The sequence below is a fragment of the Maniola jurtina genome, chromosome 8 (genome assembly GCF_905333055.1).
Source record: "Maniola jurtina chromosome 8, ilManJurt1.1, whole genome shotgun sequence".
Classification (NCBI taxonomy): Eukaryota; Metazoa; Arthropoda; class Insecta; order Lepidoptera; family Nymphalidae; genus Maniola; species Maniola jurtina.
This window is the reverse complement of record NC_060036.1, coordinates 3,452,989-3,478,020: the sequence shown is the minus strand read 5'-3', so window position 1 is coordinate 3,478,020 and position 25,032 is coordinate 3,452,989. Positions and strand designations below refer to the sequence as shown.

General features: G+C 36.9%; 1 protein-coding gene across 2 annotated transcripts in view; it reads right to left on the bottom strand.

Annotated features, from left to right (window-relative positions):
- LOC123867882 overlaps positions 1–25,032 on the bottom strand; it is a 110,598-nt gene that overhangs the window by 21,473 nt on the left and 64,093 nt on the right. For both annotated transcript variants that reach the window (XR_006796528.1, XM_045910190.1), the window contains exon 3: positions 14,504–14,645. Coding sequence is in view for 1 of the 2 variants with exons in the window: in XM_045910190.1 (XP_045766146.1) it covers positions 14,504–14,645 (142 nt within the window). In the remaining variant the exon portion in view is untranslated. The remainder of the gene's footprint in view (positions 1–14,503; positions 14,646–25,032) is intronic.

Genomic DNA, 25,032 nt, shown 5'->3' with positions numbered 1-25,032 from the left:
CGGTTATAAATTCGCGACCGCAGTGAAAATTCGCCATCATGTCGTAACAATACCCCTCCTTTGAATCAAACAACGCCTGCTCCGCTCTAATAGGCGTAAAAAGCCTTTGAGGCGAGCGATCGTTTAGCGAATACGCTCTGAATAGACTCTTTAAACAATTAGGTACTGACTCAAGTTACATGAAAGTGTTAATGTGTACCCATTTAAAGAGATTACAGAAGCAGGTTAGGCAATACAAAGAGAAAATACCATATGAGTAGAATACCGCCAAGTAATAACCAAGATATTGCCTAAATAATAACTAAACCACGAGGTGAGATGGTTTATCTATTAGCACATTATAATATTATCTGGTAGATTTTGGAAGTACATACTTAAAACTAAAGCGCAACACACACTCGCAGAGTGGAGCCGAGGCGAAGCATATTTTTTTGGCAACAACCCAAACTAAGTTTTTAATATACTTTTGTTTTACGCGGGGGATTGGAATTAAAAAAATATATAATTATGATGAGACGAAAACATTTTACTAGTAGAGTAAAATAGTATTAAAACGTATCTCGCTTAAGTAATATTTATCATGGAAAAACTAAGAACTAAATAATTTATGTTAAACAACATTATTAAGGTCACCAATGTTTAATAAAGTCAATTTAAAAGCACTGTTCAAGTTGTAACTCGATCGCGCTAAATAATAAGCGAGCCGAGGTATAATGGCGTTATCTATTTGCGCATTATCTGGCAGATTTGCAATTAAAATACGAGTTGTGTGCCGGGGACGACGGGGTGACGGGGTGGTCTGCGAGGCGCCAGGGCGGGGGCGCGAGCCAGATCAATAGTCGGCGGGGTGCGCCCACTGCCGTGCACCGATTGTTTCAAATTACGCCTTTGTTCTACCGCTGATCGAGTCGCCAACGTTTTTGTTTGCCTAAACGGCCTACTTCCTTTACGTTAATTACGCAATCCTGCGGCGGCCTCCCCAGCTTCTCAGTTTCCCACTCGTATGTTGATCTATTTTAATGGGGTTTATCAACTTGAGGTTTTTTGCCCACTGGTCATATTAATTATTGTTGGGGGTGTTAGGAAGTTTCAGGACACCGACAATTTTATCTAACGCATCCTTTCCGTAGTTCAATGTGTTTTTACAACTCCCCAGTTGGTCCCATTTGAATGTTAATCAATTTACTTCAATGAGGTTTATCAACTGGAGTTTTTTTTTGCCAACTGTTCATAATAATTAATTGTTATTTATTATTTTACGGGTTTTATTTTATTTAATTTATTTAATTAACAACAATTTAATTTATCTTAGAGTTTTTCGGGAAGAATTACGACTTAAGTAGGTAATCGTGGTGTAGATTTCTTCTCAGTAGAATCCTACTCCTCCTCTTGAAGTCAATCCCATTAAAAATTTTATCGCAGTCGGCTTAGCAACCTGAGAAATAAATCCTATTAAGTATCTTAAAAATCATAGAGAGAATTTTCCAAAGTAGCCAATATTTGTTCACGTGAAGGCCTTCCTTTCTGGCAATTATGCAATCCTGCGGTAGGCTTCCCGGCCTGCCTCACTCCAATGTTAATCTATTTTAATGGGCTTTTTATCGCATTAAGCTTAGCGACTTAAGGTTTTTACGAACCATTCTTGACACGCTTTTATGGGCAGTAAGAATTCGGGCAAGGCGTAATTTTATGGGATTTGTTTTTTTTATGAATTCCTCTACTTTAAAGACTTCTTTGTAGGTCATATTCTCCTTTCAGTTTTCTTACACAATTTCAAGTAGGTACGTCATCAAGTCAAAATTGATTACTCAACTTAGTTAAGTTATTCCATATTCAAAGAACTAATAATAATTCAAAGATTAGCTGATCGTACTACTGCGAATCCTCAAGTTCTTTGGACACATTATAAGGAAGAGTGATACTATCAAATACTTCGTGGTACAAAGTCGAGTGGGGGCCACACGTCCACATGGTCGTTCCCCAATTACTAACTAAATAGATTAGTAGGTGAATGGACTTAATCCGTTCAACAACGAACAGCTTCTCTGTGTGCACGTAATGTCACCAAAATAAATCCCTGGAGGGAGATCACACGAGCTGCACTGAAAAACAATTCATTCATGAGAAAGAATTCAAAGAGTGCTTGGTTCTACCAAATATAACAATTTTCTTAATATAAAATGGCATTTTTTTTTTTTTTTTTTTTTTAATTATATAGACTAGCGCTTGGCTGCAATCAGACCTGCTAGCAAGTGATGATGCAGCCTAAGATGGAGCGCGCTTGCCTAGAAGTTGCCTATTCACTCTTGACTTGAAGATACCCATATTATAGGTGGAAGGGAAAACTGACGCCGGAAGGGCGTTCCATATCCTAGCGGTTCGAATTAGGAAAGAGGAAGCAAATCGTTTCGTACGTGTTCGAGGAATTTCGACTACGTACGGATGCAAACCTTGACGATGCCTGGCAGTACGATGGTAGAAAGGTGAAGGAGGAACCAGGTCAAAGAGTTCTTGTGCACACTATTTATTAACATTTGAGATCAAAAGTGGCTGCCCTTGCTAGATTTTAACGATATTATGTTAAGGACAAACAACCGTCTCCCTCGCATACAGTAGGTATATTAATTATAACTTAGTGCGAAGAATTATAAAGCGTGAACAATTGGGAAGAAAACGTTGCGTCGTGCATGCACCCATCCATTGACTCAACCGTTAATCTTAAAATAGTTTTTTTGATGCATCATTTATTAATTCATTGAAAAGTACACGAGTTTTTCATGGTTTGCTTTGTTAACAATTAGGTACATTGTGTAAAATCCGGTAATCTGTCACATTATGATGAGCATAATGACCAGACCTTCGTCATAAAGGCTAAACTAGGACGTTAGGGGAACGACCATTATGGTAGTTAGTTATTAACAACAGAATGATGCTGGCGCTGGCGTAGCCCCACGTACTTCACAATTATTGTACTCGGAGTTTCGAAATCTGATATTTCTCAAGTTTAATATTTCTACACAACATTTTGAAAACTTTCTTATGAAATGAAGTTTATGTTTTTTTGCTATTGTAAAGTTTTGCTGCCCTTCGAAGATTTCCATTCATGTCCTCGAAAGTTGTTTAAGCACCCAAAATTAATAGAGATTTCTTCCAGCTCCCCAAGACTTATTTTTTATCATCGTATGAAGTTTTTTAGCAGTTTGTAAGGTTTAGTTTCCCTTGTTATTTGTTTGAATTTATTTTCTTACTGAACCTCGACGGATTAATACATAAGGTTTGTTTGCAATCTCTGCAGTAGCTTTCGCGGTATTATGCTTTATAGAGTTCTTGACAACTATCTTATTTTGCAGTATGAGATCATTACTAACTGCGAGTACTTTATATTATTTCGGTAATCTACAGTAAGGTATGTATTAATTACAAGATAGTATCATAGTTTAATATCTATCCAGCTTTGCTTTCACGTTGAGGGTTTATTAATTACCTATTATTAAGTATTATCGTTCTAAGCTCATTGATTGAAATTGTAATCGCGCATTGACAGCACAGCCTTCACTCATTGCAATAGGGTCACTCAAATGTTAGATAATTGTTTTTGTAATTGTATAACAAAGTATAGTTAGTAAAGTTCATGAATTTGATAATCCACAATCATAACAAAAGAATTTTACATTGAAGCATCAACTTGAAAAAAATCAAGCCAATGAGACACCGAACTACTCACTAGCCTTATATAAGCAAGCAGAAATAATAATATAATGGAGAGACTCTCGAGCATTTTAGATTCGTTGACATAATATCCTATGACATAAAAGAAACGGGAAAACTCCGAGAAAGGGGCTTCGTGAAGTACTTGAAAAGATATCGTGTGTATAAAAAAAGCAATAAAAACTTGTTATGTTGAATAAATAGTGAAGTTACAAGTTTCATAAACACGTAACAGATCTGCTTGTGGCTTAGCAGGGGAGGCTTTTTCTCTGTCTAAGGCGATTACGTTGTAACATTGTTGTACCTGCTGGCCGACTGCGGAGTTTTTCCGCATCAATCAACATTGCAATCTCAATATTTGTGATTGGCTGAATTTATGGTATTACTCTTGCACCAATCTATTATAGCGAATAGTCAGTGAGCGTCGACCAATCAGAGGCGATTGCGACCGTGACATTGTAGTTATTAGGTATTCTCCGCAATTGAGCGCCTGATTTTTTCGTCTATTAATGCGATAGAGTGGAAGAAATTTTAAAAAAATAGGTCTTGTATCCCCGTGTACAACTAGGAATAAACGTATTTGATTGATTATTATTATTTCTACTTAAGTAGGTGCGTATGCTGATTGCTTAAGGCCCGGTCTCCACCTAAGCGGAGAGAAGAGATGTGTTCAGTCGACCAATCAGATTCATAATAGATGACGCGAAAAAAAATTCACGTCATCTTTCAAAAATCTGTTTGAGTGACTTTCGCCTTGAAATTTGACACATATTGCAAAAAGCTACTACTAGATACTAATACTTAGAAGAAACTTTATAAGTATTTCTTGACATAATAAACCAATGTAAAACTTAAATTGATAAAAAAAATACAAATAATGGAACTGTTGTTTTAAACAAGTAAATACCAGTTATGGGTGCTTGTGAGTTGTGACGTATGTTCAAGTTTCTCTTTAACATTTCGTAGCCGCTAAACCCTTTTCACGAGTTTTCTCTACTTGGCCGTTAAAGGCTTTCGAATACAACGCGACGTTTCATTAATGCGGGGTAATGCGCTCGTTTTACGAGTAAGTCAGACGAGTCGTTGACTTTAGACTATTGAGACTGTTTTTATTAGTCGCCGAGAGTTAACTCATTTTGTGGAACTTAAAAAAGAATCGTTTTCGTTTAGCTTAAAGATGTTTCACGAATGTATGGGCCATCGGCTAGGTCTTGAACGGTATACTCAAACTAGCCAAGCCAAGATACCTTAAAACAGGGTTTCACTACTTAAAAGATTTTCTTTAAAATGGCTTTATTTGCTGGTGCAAAACAAATCTACGGCCTGCCCCAAATGATGCACAATCCTCCAAATCCTCAATTAACACAGATTATCTTCAAATCAGTAAGCCGCCCTATTACTTATTCATGAAAATTATATTTGTACCCACAGAAATATAAAATCTAAGTTTGTACCACTAAACTAAAAATATTCGTAATTTTTTTCGGAATATATTTTTTTTTCAATTTTTAATGACAGTGTACACGATCTAGCCCGATTTGAAACATCTTCTTTGATAGAGATGTAGGTACGAGGTTCAAATAAAAAAATTGAAACTGCTGTTAGGTACAGCTAACTTAAGGACAATTGGGCAAACTTTATACTGAAATAGCAAGTTTTATAAAAACCATTATGTATTTTATTTTCACTGGGTTTCCGACGTTTTTGAAATATATTTTTTGTTGTATGTTAAAATTGGATTGGTACAAAAAACTAATGTTAAGAAAAAGATTTGGCTAAGTTATAAAATATTAGCTTCGAACGATCTTTCAGCAACACTAATTTTTTACCCCCGACCCAAAAAGAGGGGTGTTATAAGTTTGACGTGTGTATCTGTTTACCTGTGTATCTATGTATCTGTCTGTGACATCGTAGCTCCTAAAGTAATAAACCGATTATAATTTAGGTTTTATTGCTTGACAGGTGGCTTGATCCAGAGTGTTCTTAGCTAAAATCCAAGAAAATCAGTTTAGCCGTTTGAAAGTTATCAGCTCTTTACTTGTCGGGGGTGTTATAAATTTTTAATTTACACTTGTACTTGTAAATGTATATTACGCAACATATAGGCTATTAAGGTTCCAATTTTAAACGGTGACAATGTAGAGAAATTAGCATAAGTGAGCAAAAACAAGGGTGGTAATGTTACGAGCACTGGAGGATGTCGGGTGTACGAGTAGGGTGTAATGCAGGTTATTTCACCCGCGCGGTAGTTGCCCGTCTATTCACGCCGCTATACACCCGCCCGCCACTTTACAACAAAGAGATCTACCCTCTTTGTGTAAGGAACAACTCTTCCCGTCTTCCACCATCCACTGTCGCTACACTTTTGTAAATAGACAATTTAAGTAGCTCTAAAAGCGCTCTCTAGTCTCTATGTTATATTCAAGTTTGTTATTCGCCGGATCGTCTGAACCCTATTAGAGCTTTTCTTCAATATAAAAGTCGAGCGAGCATATTAAAACAAAATTAGAAATCCAAGAGTGAAGCTCGCCCGACTTCATACCTAGGTGCATTACACGTGTAGCTAAACAAAAGTTATTTTTTACTTTTTAGTGTTTGTCGTTTTTGAAGTCGGTTTTATTTTTCTTTTGAAAATTTTTTATTTCACAATTTTTAGTGGCCCTACTGTACTATAATATGCTGTGCCCAGTTAAAACCCTACTGTTTACTAAGCTATTACACTGATCGCGAGCAATTTGCTCCTATCCATTGAGGAGTTCTGTTCTCCATCTCCGAAGATATTCATCAGATCTTCACCAAATTTATATGGGACCACCTGCATAGTATACCCTTTCAAACAAAAAAAAAATTTTCCCAATCGGTCCAGGGGTCTTTGAGTAATCGGGGAACATACATAAAAAATATAAAAAAAAAAAAAAAAAAAAAAAAAAAAAAGATCCCGACGAATTGAGAACCTCCTCCTTTTTTGGAAGTCGGTTAAAAAGCGCTCTCTAGTCTCTATGTTATATTCAAGTTTGTTATTCGCCGGATCGTCTGAACCCTATTAGAGCTTTTCTTCAATATAAAACTTAGTGCTCAATTTATAGTGTAGGTACTACATGATGTTCGCAACTTCTCCACGTGGATTTCGATGGTGTAGGTCGCAAAATAAAGAAATCATTTCATTTCATTTCATTTCATGTGGGTATGATGCAGGTTGTTTCACCCGCGCGTTAGTTGCCTGTCTATTCACGCCGCTACACCCGTCCGCCACTTAATAACAAAGAGATCTACCCTCTTTGTGTAATAGCAACTCTTCCCGTCTTCCACTATCCACAGTCACTACACGTTTGTAAATAGACAATTTAAGTAGCTCTGAGAACGCTCTCCATGTTATATTCGAGTTGGTTATTCGTCTGAGCTCTATTAGTGACTTCTCTTTAGAATTAAATTATTTTCTATTTCCCTATAATTTATTATTATATCTAGGGTACAATATTATGTTGCCATTAAGGATGAGAAGATTTGTTCACTGACTCTACTAACTTCGAAAACATGTAGATATTTATAATTAATTTTGTATGCGAAGCAAAAATAAAAAGAAATCTTATTTAGAATAATTTGCAAGAAAGAGATTATGTATAGATATACGTAGATATAATAAAGATTTTAAATATCTCTGATACAAGTGTAAATTAAAAATGAACACCCGACAAGTGAAGGTTGCAGTAACTAGAAAAGAGCTGATAACTTTCAAACGGCTGAACCGATTTTCACTCTCGATCAAGCCAACTTTCAAACAAAAAAAAAACTAAATTAAAATCGCCTCATTAGTTTAGTAGCTACGATGCCTCAGACAGATACACAGATACACACGTCAAACTTATTACACCCCTCTTTTTGGGTCGGGGGTTAAAAACCATGATTAGAAAAATAAGTGGTTAAAAAAATGCTTTAAGCAAAACATAGGCAATTAGGTAGGTATGTGATACAGTTGCAATTATGGTGTAGTTATTAAATATTTTAAAAAAATTATAGATGGCAAACATGTCAGTTGCCAGTTGCCACTTGCCAAACTTGTAGGTGGTCCATCTGTAGAAACAGACGGAGTTGTCAATTTGTTCACACGTCTACGCGTCCCTGACACTTAACAACAAAGAGACCCTCTACCCTCTTTGTTGGAAGGAACCTCTCTTCAGCTAGGTACCAGTCAGTGCTGCTTTACTTTTATAAACAGACGGCAATTTAAGTAGCTTCGAAGTATTTACCACATCACACGCGTTAATATAACTACTATGTCTTAGCTCCATTACAGAATACTTACTGTAAGGTTATTTTTAAAAATTGATTTGAGTTGTCAAAAATAATATAAAATTATTAATTTATCTAATGCAGGTAGTTCGATAAAATCGATATTTGGCTCATTCGATGTCATACAATCTGTTGCTAGGCGGCCAACAAGCTTAAACTTGCATAAATACGGGTGTTTCGAAGGTTTTAGTTTAGTCTCCTTCTGAGATTCGGAGCGATATCGCATATTTTCGGTATTTGGATTGTGAACTGGATAATTAGATGTTGTGATAGCAATCACGCTCTAATTAAATTATTTATTTTGGCATTAGTTTGTTTAGATTAAGACTCTCGGATAACCTTACACATTGAACTAGTGTTTTTTGTGTTGGTTTTGGAGAGGACATTCCAATAATCCGATAAAAATATTTAAATAATACCTGCTTTTCTGAGTGACGCCAATATTACTTTGTCAAAGAATATATTTCTTTTAGAATTTTCCGATAAGTAATTTTTCATTATGCTTTCATTTTCATTGTACTCGTTGTTGTCGCAAGTACTAAAAGATATATCTTTTACAATTTTGAAAAGAGATTGATTAAGTTTCTTAAAATCATTTATAAAATTACTCACTTACCTATAATGTAAATAGTAAAATCCAGTCTAATTGTTATGTGTTCGACGTTAAAAGGTTAATACAGAAACGGCTTACTTTTAAAACTTCGTTAAGTTGCGTAACAAAGTTACGTCTCGTCGGCTCACTGCGCGAACGCTATAATCCGGCGCGCGAACGAGCTTTCCTGGTGCTATGTCCGCGCTCTTCCTTGTTCATCCAATTATCCGGATGCGCACCCAATGGGATTACCTCTACAGCCGCTAAGAGCACGAATAGTCACCGCATTAGTCCGTCTGTTCCGTATGTTCAGCTAATCCAGAAAGACACCGTTTTTAGGGTTCCGTACCTCAAAAGGAAAAACGGAACCCTTATAGGATCACTTTGTTGTCTGTCTGTCTGTCCGTCTGTCGTGTCTGTCAAGAAAACCTATAGGTTAGTTCCCGTTGATCTAAAATCATGAAATTTGGCAAGTGGGTAGGTCTTTATAGCACAAGGAAAGGAATAAATCCGAAAACCGTGAATTTGTGGTTACATCACAAGAAAAAAAATTGTTTCAATTTTCAAAGTATGATAACTATACCAAGTAGGGTATCATATGAAAGGACTTTACCTGTACATTCCAAAACAGATTTTTATTTGTTTTTATGTACAATAGTTTTTGATTTATCGTGAAAAATGTCGGGAAAAAATTACACAGTACGGAACCCTCAGTGCGAGAGTCTGACTCGCACTTGGCTGGTTTTTTACTAATAACCCAACTTCAACATATTCCGTAGCTCACAGCCGAAGCACAGTTTTAAGCGATTGACGCGCGCAACGCGGACGGACGCATCGCGACAATACTTAGCCCTGATTAATTAAACAACACTATACACTATCCGTGTGAAATATCCTAACATACCCAATAGGATTACCTCTACAGCCGGATGAATATTCGCCGCGTTCGGGAAGATGTTTAAGGTCATAGCTCATTAGAATCATCTGGCTTATCACTAACCATATATTATAATAAATGCAAAATCGTGTTTGTAGTTTGTCCTTTAATCACGTCGCAATGGAGCAACAGAATGGCGTGATTTTTGCATGGGCATATTTAGTTAAAGACCTGGAGAGTGGCATGGGCTACTTTTTATCCCGGAAATCAAGGAGTTCCCAAGGGATTTTTAAGAATCCTCATCCTCAGAATCCTCAGATTATCCTCAGAATAAATTATCATCTTTATACCTGCTGCACCACATTCTTGACGACACAGTATGTATTAAAACTACAAAACCCGTCAAAGAAAATGCTCTTATATAAAAGCTATCCATTCTATATGTATGTATGAGTGCGACTGTCATATCATTTTTTGCTTTCATAGTAATTGTAGGTAGGTAGGTAATCCGTTGAGTACATTCCTTAACAATATTAACCGCTTAAGCGTAGTGGCGCGGGTGTCCCAGTGCACACTTCCGACTCATCCCGTTCCATCCAATTACACGGGTGTAGCCAAATGGGATTTAACCTGTATGCATAACGCTACTCGTGCCGGAATTCCATAACACAACTGCATACGGAGTAGTATTGAATAGTTTCCGCGTCATATCGTCTATGCAAAGTGCAGAAATCGCTTTTATAACATGATGATTCCGAAAGAGTTTCTAGATTTGGCATTGCAAACTTTACTTATTCTATACAATGTGCTAAACTGTCATATTTGCTTTCATTGTAATTGCAGCTAGGTAGGTAATCCGTCGAGTACATATTCCTTAACAATATTAACCGCTAAAGTCTTAAGCGTAGTGGCGTCCCAGTGCAGACTCTCAACTTATCCTGTCACATCTAATTACACGGGTGTAGCCAAATGGGATTTAAACTGTATGCAAAACGCTTCTCGTGTCGGAATTCTATAACACATACCACAATACAGATTCGAAACTTAAAGGTTATGTTATACCAGCTGATGCCCGCGATTTCGTCCGCGTGGATTAGGCGTTTGAAAATCACGTGGGAACTCTTTGATTTTCCTGGATAAAAAGTAGCAGATGTCACTTTCCAGGTCTTAACTATATCCATGCAAGAAATCACGACGATCCGTTGCTCCCGTGCGAATCGCGATGTGATTGAAGGACAAACCAACAAACAAACACATTTTCCCATTTATAATATAAGTAGTGAAGTGATAGTGAAGTAGTGACAAGCAGTGATATAAGTAGTGAAGTAGTGATTGAATAAAAGTGGTGACATTAATATCTAAAATTACATAATTTCTTTGTATTATGTCGATCATTATTCTTTAATTAAAGGTAAAGAAAACTTATTTCTAAAGTATCCACTCACATTTATAAAAAAATTTAAGACGCAAGTTTTGTTTTAATTTTGATTCCTTTAGCCTCTAAATATAAGAAGATTTAAATATGAAATGGATTTATAAAATAGAATTTTAAAGCGACAATAACAAAGGCCAGATAAATTGGAGTTATTTTGTTCTTTACATTAATCTTTGCAAAGGTAATATCATTATTGTAATACATGAGTAAGTTGTAAAGTAGGTCACCGAGTAATTGCTTTTGTATCTACCTAGAGAGCATCCAGCTTTCTCTAATCAAGTAATATTACATCCAAGGTACCTACCAACTGCCTCATACAATTTCTAGAAAGTTACCCTTCACTAGGCAACATGATTTAGATAATAGTACTTAAGTCAATAGGTTCAATATTGTAGGCTTTCACTTACGTATACAAACTAACATCATTGAACACTAGCCGTGAGCCGATACTCACGACTTCGTCCGCATGGTGTGAACAATTTACGTATTATTATTAGTGTTTTTCAAAAACAAAACCAAGAAATCTTATATTCGTTTTCAGAAAATGCCAGTTATACTTAATTTCTGTACCCAGTTCTCATGATTGGAGTTAAACTGACACTTTCATAACTTTTCACAGGATAGGGCATAGGTATTACACATGGCATGTATCACAATTACTAATTATCACACTAACCATTTTAATGTTTAAACTATCGTGAGTTATTTTCATCTTACATCGACTAAATACGTGAGTAGGCACCTATAGCTGATATATTCTACACTAGTCACTACCCATATTATAAATGAAAAAGTGCGTTTGTTTGTTGGTTTTTCCTCCAACCACACCGCAACAGTGCAATGGGTTGACGTGATTTTTTGCATGGGTACAGCATTAGAGACCTAGTGAGTGAAATAGGCAACTTTTTACCCCAGAAAATCAAAGAGTTCCCACGGGATTTTTAGAAAACTAAATCCACGCAAACAAAGTCGCGGACATCATCTAGTTATTTATAAATTATGTTCCTAGTCAGCTTGTAGCTTCTGTCTAGATTCTAGAACCATATTATTACAGATAAGCATAAGTTGTGCAAACACGCTGCAACTAAGATGGACCTTCGTTATTTGAAGTTGATCGTGGTATGAAGTTTGGATCATGGTGGCTTTAGTCGCTGATCGTTCCTCTCTGTGTTGGGGGCAATACGCAGATAAACTTTCAGCTTTTATAAAAAAAACGAAGGTCTGGCACGCGCTGGCTCTCTCTCTCTCTAAAGAGTATTATAGTGAACGCGAAACAAGTAGTCCAATCTAAACACAAGGCGCGACTGTACAACAAAGTGCCAAGTGCGAGTCGGACTCGCGCACCGAGGGTTCCGTACTCGGGTATTTTTTTCGTCATTTTGCACGATAAATCAAAAACTATTATGCATAAAAATAAATAAAAATATGTTTTGGAATGTATAGGTAAAGCCCTTTCATATGATACCCCACTTGGTATAGTTATCTTACTTTGAAAATTGAAACATATTTTAATTTTTTTTTAATTATGTAAACACCAATTCCCGGTTTTCAGATTTATTCCTTTACTTGTGCTATAAGACCTACCTACCTGCCAAATTTCATGATTCTAGGTTAACGGGAAGTGCCCTATAGGATTTCTTGACAGACACGACGGACGGACGGACAGACGGATAGACAGACAGACAGACAACAAAGTGATCCTTTAAGGGTTCCGTTTTTCCTTTTGAGGTACGGAACCCTAAAAACAGATCTCAGCCGAGCTCGTGTTTTCATTCCTTAGTCTATCTATTGTAAAACGTGTATTTGCAATGAATATATAAATTATGAAATTATGTGCTGCCCAAAACCACCAAGTGGCAACATCTTTGTGGACTTTGCGATCACTGCAAGTACAAGAGTTTGCGCAGGGCAGTATCAACTGCCCTCTAGGAACTAAATAATAATCAGAAAATAAGTGATAACCTACTTGAATGTTAGAATATCAATAAAAGATAATTCAGAAATATTCTATGTAATTAATTTCAAGAATTCCGAAATACTTGAGTCCATCAATGTAAGCAGCAATCAGTTTCACCTTTCGCAAATACCCGTACCTACGAGTATTTTGAAAGTTATCGCGAGAAAGGGTCGTGTATCACTGAATCTTGGAATGGCATAATAGATGGCAGAAAAAAAATCACTTATCCTAAATGTTAGAATATCAATGAAAGAAAATTATAGAGCACACGGTGATGGCGACCTTTTTTTCGATCAAAGTAACTAAACTAATGGAAGATGTTTCGACAGTTGATTGATAAATAGCCCGGATTTCAGTACATCCCGACGTTTTTGGGTCAACAAACTTACCTTTCGCTCTACTACTCGCAAAATCGATTACTGTGACAGACAATTTATTCGCGTATACCTACTATCTGGGCATGACATGCTTACCTACTTCGTCGTTTTCAGGAAGTGATTTTCCGTACATTTCCGTACATTGATGGAGACTAGGTGCTCATTTTCTTCATAACTTTAATGAAAAATATCACATCGGGTTTGCTAAATGATATATTATCTTTTCATTTCGTTTTTGATTTCCTCGATAGTGTTCAGTTTATAGTTATGTTTAATTATTATAATTATCATACTTATTCACGAGTACACTTCTCACTGAAATTTGAGTGAGACAGTAAGTTGATTGATTAAAGGCAAACTTTTACAAACTAATTCTTTTTCTCTGAGTATGGCAATACAGAAACCTGCCAGATGGTCTTATCATCAGAATCTTGATTTTCATCTTCAGATTTGATAATTATTGGGGTCCCAAGGAGTTGGGAGTCCTCCCCACTAGGTGGACGGACGATTTCAAGCTAAGTCGATGGAGGCCACTTGTCACAAGACGGTGTTCTATCGGAGTCCTTGTAAAACGTCTATGATGACTGAGGAAGAATACCGCCGCAGTTTGACGATCCAAATCACCTCGGATTGATCGATTCCCTCTCACTATTGGCTGTGATCATCGATGGCTGTGATGTATTGTATAAATTCTTCCGATGACAACAATATATAATAACAATATAATATCGCTTTCCACGTCTGGTACCCTTAAGCCTTAAATGAAGCACAAATCACAATGCGTATGAAGAAGCACAATAACAAGTGTAAATTAAAAATTTTCAACACCCCCGACAAATCATTTTCAAATAAATAATTATGTAGGCAACGTCCATCTTGACAGCTTGACATTTGTCAATTGACATAATATTATGAACCTAACGGTTATGTAACCTTCTTTTCTACAAGAAAACTAGAAAAGAGCTGAGAACTCTTAAAGGGCTGAACCAATTTTTTTGGATGATAGCTAAGAACACTCTCGATCAAGCCACCTTTCAAACAAAAAAAACTAAATTAAAATCGTTCATTCGTTTAGGCGCTACGATGCCACAGACAGATACACAGATACACAGATACACAGATACACAGACACACAGATACACAGATACACACGTCAAACTTATAACACCCCTCTTTTTGGGTCGGGGGTTAAAAACGGAAACACCTAAGTTCAAAAATACTATCCTGTTTCGTAATAGTATTATTAATTTTTAGTATCAATATTCACCTTTTTTCTGTTCAATGGTCTGCGGGGGTGGTGTGACAGGCGACTGGACGCGCGACTGGAGCGACGCCAGCAGTTTCCGCTTATGGTTGCACAACTTGGTCAGCTCAGCGCCCGCCGCCACTTGGTACGGCTTGCTTACTACCTGCAAGAGAGACAATAAATCTATAATAATTATAAAAATTAATCGCCGAAATGTCATAACTTTCGAACGACTGCACCAAATTGGAAAATTCCTTTTTTTGGTTGTGCTTGCTGTTGTAAGGACAAGGTTTGTATAAAAGAGTTTTTTTGGGAAATCCCAACTTCCCAATTTTTCCCAATCTTTTGCGACAAAACGTCGAGGCTTCGACGCGGTAGTCGTCAAATGTTACCTTAGGATTCGACGCTAGATAGCGTATGAAACGCCTATTTGGCATATCTTCAATTCAGGATCAAATCGATTGTTCTCTCACTCTAGTTCACTCTGACTATAGCCAAATGTGGATGTTCGTGTTTTCACTTGACATTTCCATTTGTCAAATAGATCACACACAGCGATCCAATATCTACAGTCCACATAGGCGCGTTGTCGGAAGTGTGATCGAGTCCGCCATACATTACGGATGGTCGCTTTCTGTGCATGGCCGCACACACAAATTGCGACGTCCTTTCTGACTCAGCTGTTTCATACCCATATCAGGCAAAACGGCTAATAGCGTTCGCTGCTTGGATATTCGCAAATTTGCACTTTCTAACCCAACTTTTGATACTATACTACATTTTCTTTAAACTCTTCTTAAATCATTACTCACATTATAAATGCGAAATTGTGGTAGTTTGACCTTCAATCACGTGATTTTTTGCATGGACTGTGTATAGTCACACACGCAAATTACAACGCTCTTGCTGATGCAGTGGTTCCGTTGCATTATGCATAGTTTATTAAAGCAAAACTCGCGTTAACCACTGCTTGCACTTTGCGTCCAATTCGTACTAAACTGTTACATTTGTGATTGTTTGTCCACTGTTACATGTATTACAAGGTTTTGTTAAAAAAAATCTAATTTGTTGAATCCGTCAAATACACGTTTTCAAATTACAAACTCATCTACCTATCCTATCTACCTTCCTAAACCATTCTTCTCATTAGAATAGGCTTCTTATGCAAAGCAGCTTTGCGTGAATTCTCCTTCGGTAATCTACGTTACAAATTATTCTTTGTCCGAGATCTAGATCAGTACCAACTCTTGAAAGATTTTAGCAGCCTAGCGTCTTTTAAGATTTTAGGCCAGTCTTATTTTATTATAGATTGTAAAAAAATCACTGATTTTTCAGTAATATCAGTGATACCTGTTAAGTAATACTTAATTTAAAGAAAAAGAAAATACTAACTATTATTTGTTTATGAACACATTTTTTTTTTGCTATGTAACTAAAAATTTCTAGGTCAACGGGAAGTATCCTAAAGGTTTTCTTGGCAAACACGACAGACGGACAGACGGACGGATGGACGACAGACCGACAGACGGACAGACAGACAGACAACAAAGTGATCCTATAAGGGTTCCGTTTTTCCTTTTGAGGTAGGGAACGCTAAAAAGACGTTATTTGCTTAAACCAAGTAAATCTGGCAATCATCAGCTCGCACACTTGTTTAAACAAACTGCCTGTGACGCTCATTGCTTGCACATTGCGTTTGCGGGTTCACTTTAAACGCTTTTGCGGTTTACGCCATTCGCTCCTTGAAACTACTTACTTATCCTAACAATGTTATTGTGTGCGGAATACGTGCAAATATGCCATTTAAATAAATTACTCTGTACATGCTTAGTAGACTTTCTCAAGTACGACATTTGAACAAAAATAAAGAATGTAACTAACATATTTGGTATTCAAAAATGATATAACCCGTTCTTCCTCCAAATGAACGTAAAGATTGGTTAATGACGACTACGAATGACGATGGCTAAAGACAAAAATAGGCCGACTAGCTAAACATTGATAAAATAAGCTACGTTGATATCTAGTAACCACTCACAAAACTTGAAAACTAAATGTAACAGTGATAATGTAAACACAATATTAGTAAATGTGAGAAAATATTGTGATCAGTTTCACCATCAATTAATAAGTTACATTTTCTAATTAAGTTTATATTATAGTAATATATTGTGTCAAAATATCAACTCTTTCATTAAATTCGTGGAAATCAACTGCTAGTATTTTAGGAAACGCCTGATTCTTTGTAACTTTTAAGGGCTCCTAGTCTAGTGAGAAGCCTTACAAAATAACAGGATCATTGACCGCGACGCGATAATTCAAAGAAAAGGAACTGCTTCTTTTTATTCGCAAGTTCAAAAGTACAAGAATTAAAATACTGCAGCCGCATTTTGTCGCATTATGATTTCACAAGTGCATTCGAAAAGCTCACTTATTACCGGAGCATTAACGTTGATTTATTTGTAGCCGATATAAGAGCCGCACCACTTATTCTTTTAAAATCAACTGACAGGAAGCTTGAGCAGAACTTTATTGGTCTTCACTTTCTTGTACGTATTTAATGAGCTGCCATTTTTATTTTACGTTTTTAACTTTTTAATAAAATACGTATTGGCTCGGTAAAGGCAGAAGATTAAAATTTTTAATCAACGGGAGAAAATATGGTTATAAATATTTGCTTTCGACACGGCTCCTTTGTGATGCGACGGAAAATAAATTGTGAAAACCATCGATTAACACTTATCGATGTGAAACTTTGTCATTATTTTATTCATAAGTTACAAGCTTTTCCCTGCGACTTTGTCCGCGTTTGTTTGTTTTTGATATAGGATGAGTTTTTCGGCGATTACCCTCTTATAGATGTAGGAGGTAATCTCGAAAACTACTCATTAACATACAACTCTTTATGTTATTAGTGTAGATAGTAATTAATTACGAGTGTACCTAGGTACGATTAGCACGGACACGATTAACAGTACGGACCAGGGATGTTATATCGGAACTGAATTCAGAAACGGAGTTTTTAGTTTGTTATGTCGGAACCGAAATCGGAGGCGGAGGCAGACGAGATATGTGTGGGCACGTCTAAGAAAATAGCACTACACACATTACTCATCAGTTATATTCTTATCAGTTCAAAAAATAATGCAAGTAGGTGTATAGCCGAGTATGGCTGTTGGAAATAAAAACAATCGAATCGAGAATCGAGTTTAAAATCTTAAACTCTTAAAATCTTAGTGATATTAAGCAGCATCAGCATATTTACCTCCGATATAACTTCCGATTAAAATTAATCAGAACCGAAATCGGAATCAAGGGTGCAAAATCAATCTGAAAGTTCGGAACTGCCGATACTACTACTCGATCAAGCTAAGTTTGCACCTCGCGTCGATTACGTCACACTGACGCTTAGGTCGGTATGCAAACCGTACTGACGCGACAGGACGACCGCAGGGAGGTGAGCGGGGAAGTGGGAGAGGCACCGCATTCCAGCGAGGTGCAAACTTAGCGCGACCGAGTCATAATACACACATTAGTGTAGGTTCTTGCGGCAACGTAATAATTCACCCTAATAAGTCATTACTCTTAAATCACTAAGATCAAACCCAGGCATTAAATTGGAATAAATCATGTCCATGTTTTTTCTCATTTGTGTAGAAAAGTTTAACAATCTCGAGTGGGTTTGCAATTTTTACTCCTACTACTTTACTACTTACTTATACAAATAAATAGTATAATCAATAAACTGGATAGGTAAATTGGATTAACAGCCTAATTAATAGTCGGGGCGAGCGCGTAACAAGATACAATACAGTCACATGAATAGATAGATATTATACAGTGTTGGCATGTATATCTATTAATTATTAACGGGATTGATTGGCGTGTCATGTTCAGAGAGAAGGCGTGTCTGGCTTGACGTCCATCAGGCTGATTTTTTCTGGATAATGACAATTCAGCCTCATCCTCCATCCCTTACCTACACCTTCTCCTCGTTTCAAATTGTTATCAATATTAATTTAATCAACTTAGTACAGTCATTCCCCTTAAGCCTTTATTGATGGTGACGCGTAGGTATAGGTGCTGATCTCAACAATTCTTATACAAGTAGGGATGTTATTACATCAGTGAGCTATACTTAATTGTAATTTTGACGATATTTAATTTCGTCGAGAGCAAGGTTTTTTGGTGAGTAGTTAATATTAAACATAATCACTTTATTATTATCAGTTAATACTCTTTTTCCGTAAGCTACGAATCTCTACACAACGTTTGATTCTTTGTATTTTAATTTTTACAGGTTTACTTCTGCTAGTTATAACTTTGACTCATTTTTAGACCATTTCATTTCTTCTATCAATACCTAAGGAATAGCTTGTTTGTTAACGAATTTATGCTACTGTAAAAATTGTGCGCGAAAATAACTTCATATACCTAGCATCTCAGCTTAAACCTAATTATCGCGTCGGTCTGAGAGGTCTAAAGTAAAAACAATAAAATTGTCATCAAATTGTACGTTATCATTATAAACCTAATTTACAGACTTAGCGTGACATAGATACAGTCACCAATACGTATAGTTGATTAGAAACCTAATTTATAGACAGAGCGTACGCATAGATACAATGTGTCGTGTATCAATGAATTATTCAGTGAGAGAACGTAGGTATTAATTAGTGGGAATCATTAGAGAGTCTCATGTTCACTCCACGTCGACGCGTACCTGCAGAGATGTCCATCAGTGCGATTGTTTCCGCATTATGGCCGACTGCACCTGCCTTAAGCTCCGACTACACGCTCAGTCTTGCTGGCGCAATTAACGCACGGGCAACACGGAGCAATAGGCGGAACATTGAACAGTGGTCACACGGTACAAGTAAACTCTCACAAACCAAAACTGAGCAAACCTTATTGTGTTTGGAGAGCTGTGGTTAACAGTACCTACTTCAGAAATGTGGCCAACAGAAGATTTGGAGAACTACTATTTTACTGTTTACTGTTTAGAAAGCAACAGATTGATAATATTTTGTAATTTATTAACAAAGCCTTCTTCTTTATGTGTCTCTCCATTACAAACAACTCCAATAAACCATAACAAAGCCAACGAACCATAATTATATAAACAGTGTACCCTGTGCAACGAAGTATAAGGTCAATGCAATCACACTAATATTATAAAGGAGAAAGTTTGTGTGTGTGTGTGTGCGTGCGTGCGTGCGTGCGTGCGTGCGTGCGTGCGTGAGTGCGTGCGTGCGTGCGTGCGTGGGTGCGTGCGTGCGTGCGTGCGTGCGTGCGTGCATGCGTGCGTGTGTGTGTGTGTGTATGTTTGTTACTCCTTCACGCAAAAACTACTGGACGGATTGGGCTGAAATTTAAAATGGCATTAGATTATACCCTGGATTAGCACATAGGCTACTTTTTATCCCGGAAAATCAAAGAGTTCCCACGGGAATTTTAAAAAACCTACATCCACGCGAACGAAGTCGCGGGTATCAGCTAGTTAATAATAACACAGAAGTCAGTTAAAAAGAGTAGGTACCTATGCAAACACTACAATGTGTCTCCTGTAGAGATTTTGCTGGACTGAGGTGCGGCTTAAGTGCCGTTCACACGCTCAAGTAAAACCGTGCAAACCGAGAACTGCGCAGTCCAATCTTCAGCAATTTGACGATTGCTCAAGCCGCGCTTTTGGAACTGCGCGGGATACCGTCTTGTCGTCCACACGCACGTGCACCTGTATTTTGCAGGTAGGCGCGCAGCTTGCAGGTAAGACGGGGCGTGTAGCTGGAGCTAGATTCAGAACGGCCACGTTCGTGTTAAGATACACATAAAATCTGACAGGAAGTGTCGCTTCGACTTTACTTTGTTTAGAGCAGAAAACAAGTGTAAATTAAAAATTTATAACACCCCCGACAAGTGAAGGTTACAGTAACTAGAAAAGAGCTGATAACTTTCAAAAGGCTAAACCGATTTTCTTGAATTATAGCTAAAAACACTCTCGATCAAGCCACCTTTCAAACAAAAAAACTAAATTAAAATCGGTTCATTAGTAAGAACTACGATGCCACAGACAGATACACAGATACACACAGTTTATTTGGAAGTCTAGTCAGTTAAAAATTGAGGCAGTGATGGTAATTTAATTAAACAGTTCACCCTTCTCCAAACGTGACCCTCATTATCTTCACCCCATTTTTACCTCAGTGACCATATTACACAAACTCAATGTTGTTTATCTGCTTGGAATAAGTACTGTTGAAGCCATATTATTTTATTTGCCTCCTCATGTATGTCATTTGTCACGTATGCATGAACATTTAACGACAGATGCCATTGTTCTCAAAGTGTTACGAGGTCGAGGTAAGATATTATGAATTATGATGTCTACGTTTCTCTATTTATAATTAATAATTTAAAAACCTTTATGGTATAAAGCGGTAATTTAGCTATTGGGTATATCAAAGGATTTACATGTAGGTACAAAGGAAATTATCGTGGGCCCGTCTTTTTTTCTTTTGAACCAAGGTTTATACTTTCTGGCCCTATTATATTGTGTAGTCAATCTTGAGCATAATTTTTTCTTCGTGTCATCTATTCAAATAAACATTACCGGATTGGAAACATTCAACTGAGTCTTGTAGATCCATCCAGTTCATTTTACATCCAACTCATCAGACTGTTTAAGTTGCCTCTAGATGTAAGTATATCATTGTCGTTTACTCGACACACTTCATGATTGCGTTAATCTTGTTAATGCGTTTGTGGACCGCTAATGAACAAAGTAAAGTTTACCCCTAGTCTTCTTTTTCTCTTAATGAAGATGAAGTCTATGCTTAACATTGTAATCAATAGTACAATATTAAACTTGGAAATTTTAATAACATTAATTTCTTCATTATAAAAATAATAAAAAGGCCTTTTCAAGCACTTGCAAACCATAAAGTGTTACAACAATATTAAAGAAACAATGTACAATTCACAAACTGTCATGTTATAATGAGCAGCAATGATATAGAAGGATAACAAGTGTAAATTAAAAATTTTCAACACCCCCGACCAGTGAAGGTTACAGTAACTAGACAAGAGCTGATAACTTTCAAAAACTTGGAGTTTTCCAAAACATCATTTTCAAATAAATAATAATGTTTATCTAGGCAACGTCCATCTTGACAGCTTGACATTTGTCAATTGACTTAATATTAAGAACCTAACGGTTATCTAACCTTCTTTTCTACAAGAAAACTAGAAAAGAGCTGATAACTCTTAAACGGCTGAACCATTTTTTTTGGATTATAGCTAAGAACACTCTCGATCAAGCCACCTTTCAAACAAAAAAAACTAAATTAAAATCGGTTCATTCGTTTAGGCGCTACGATGCCACAGACAGATACACAGATACACAGACACACAGATACACAGATACACACGTCAAATTTATAACACCCCTCTTTTTGGGTCGGGGGTTAAAAATATGATCGTAAACAAGAGTTTTGAAGGCAGTAGTTAAACAAGGCCAACATGCAAAATATGGTCCGTATGGTCCGAGCCACGGAAAGAATGATCGTCCGACATCATAAAATTCTTCCAAAATACATATAATCGGTGCACTTAAAAAATAAGTGTCGAAATTAAAACTTCCTCTTCTTTGAAGTAGATTAAAATACTAATTTTATAATAAATGCGTGAAAAGAGGTATCATGAACTCCCGATACAATAAAATTTAGCAGCTGTCCGTTACACAAGTTAACACTACAAACGCCACAGTAAAATGTGTTCAGAGTCAGTTGGCAGGACATGGTCCACCAATCCGATTGCGCGATAGGGGCCCGAGGCGGCACACTACCTTTGTTTATTGACCATTGTGAGATCTACCGATGCCCGAAGAATGGAGCAATATACAATGAGGCATATCGCATGAGCTCCTTCAGATTGTAAATTGCAATTTCCCACTGGGTATAATCGACGTCGATTATAAAGAGCAAGGTAAGGAAAGAATAAGTATCAAGAAATGAGAAAGAGCATGGAGCTATGAATAAGCTTCTTATTACTAACTGGCTACCCGCAACGACTTCACACGGGTGCAATGTAGATACTAGATATTAAAGTGATGTCAGAGTGGTTATTTAACTATAATAATATGTATTTCAAAAGAATAAGACAGCGTTTTCGATGAAAGCTCTCAGTTGGCTTGATTTCTTCTGGCATCTTGAACAATTATCTTCAATTATTTCAACAAATTACTTAACACGCAATAATAAATTTTATGTAAATATAAACCTTGATCTTGAATCACTCTATCTATTGATGTGATACGTAGTTTTAAAAATCTAAGCGTAGTACATAGGGACAGACAGGGGGAAGCTCCTTGTTTTATACTACGAGTATGTAGAGAAGAAAGATAGTCTAATTCTAAAGACAGCAACATTTTACATCTAATTGAATTCCCAACCGACCAGACCTCAATTAGGGAATTGAAAAGTAACAATAACGGCCCGTTCACACATGGGAGTCCGTATTACTGGTACGTTTTTAACGGATACGTCATAAATTTATGCTCTGTTCACACATAGGCACCGTATAACGTTCAACGGATCCGTCATTACTGGATGCGATGTGTGAACAGAAAACTCGCAGTATACCACCGCCTACACCCCGCACATACCGCCCGCCACGCACATAGTATCTATCCGTTAAAATTCTACGTATCTGTATATTTCCGTTCCGTCCGTCCAGTATTCGATGACAAAACGGAATGTCATTTTTTTACGGAACGATATTTTTTACTGTATACAGAATCCTGTGCCATGTGTGAAGTCGCTCATACAACTACATACGCCATCGTAGAAAAAAACGTACACGATAAAACGGAACAGTAAAACGGAGACATGTGTGAACCGGCCGTAAGCAGAATAGTCAAATCAGTACAAGTAACGTACATGATTATTTTCAGTATATCACTCATGCAATGATTTTAAAAGTAGTTTTTATGTATAGTCTCTCTATAGTTCAAATTTTTGTGCTAAAAGCTAGCAGTTTGAACGGGCCACACCGATACTCGTACCTACTTGCCTATAATTATTTTATCGCAAGTTTCGTTATCTATCAATTCAAGTTCATTTATAGAATCTTGCCTTTTAAACTGTGGCCTGTGTGTAGGTAGGCACCTACTTCAGTAAAACATTTAGTGGACGACAATGTTTGCATGCTTTTCGACCTGAATAAAGATTACCCGGAGGGGAAGGGAATATCGGACCTCTTTGTGGCCACGTATCTTTCAACAACAAGATAATTACTCATGCAGTTTGTGGTAATATAATAATATATTTTACTCGTGACTCGTATTCAAGCGCAATTACTGCCACCACATTTTTGAATACCTAGTAATTTATACAAGTGGGATATAATTTAAATCACATGTGTGATAATATCATTATAACTATTATAGGCCACTAAAGCATAACTTTGACCTGTATGACAAGTTTACTGCCAAATTATATTAGCAGTAACTTTTTCCTGTCTTCATGTTTGTCGTAGTTTGTTCCAATCTTTAGCTTCACAGTCACTGCTCCACTGGTAGGTTTGTCACAGATTTTATCAATTTGAAATCTACAAAACTAGCTTATTTTCTTGATTCTAATTTATCGACTCCCACGACAAATCCCAGACAAACAAGTGTAAATTAAAAATTTTCAACACCCCCGACAAGTGAAGGTTACAGTAACTAGAAAAGAGCTGATAACTTTCAAACGGCTGAACCGATTTTCTTGGATTATAGCTAAGAACACTCTCGATCAAGCCACCTTTCAAACAAAAAAAACTAAATTAATATCGGTTCATTAGTTTAGGCGCTACGGTGCCATAGACAGATACACAGATACACAGACACACAGATACACAGATACACACGTCAAACTTATAACACCCCTCTTTTTGGGTCGGGGGTTAAAAATCTTGCGTTGCGTGCATGCGTTATTGACGGAAAATGAAGATTGTGCTTATTTACTTTTGATTTTAGTTCGGTATCCTGCCTATCAGTTGACAAGAGTAAGAAAATATGGGCCTCGGAGAGGCGCGGAAAATATGTGATAAACAACTTTCCGAAGGTGTAAGGAAAAGAGAACTTATAATAATATGTACCTATAGACAAAACCATCAGGTGTGTCAAAAACCATCGACCAAAAATCGCTTGCCGCAAATGATAGGGTCGGATCACATTATCTCCAGGAAAAAAGTACGACCAAAATCCACATACATATATACAAGTAAGCAAAAACAAGTTTGCCACCAATAATAAATAATTATGTCGTCATTAATTAGTGGAGAGCGCTTGACGAGCCGGACAAATTGCACATCGCAACGTCGCGTCACCGTCACACATCAAGTCGAATATTATCCAGTTATGCATATTAACTGGCGGCATTCCGTCACTCCCTCCATACATACGTAGTCCGGTTATAAAGTAATGTATATCTATTCTATGGTTTGCCAGGATTTTTAATTTTACAGCTACGCGGTTTTAAAGATTTGTATGTAAGTACGTAAATCTTGAG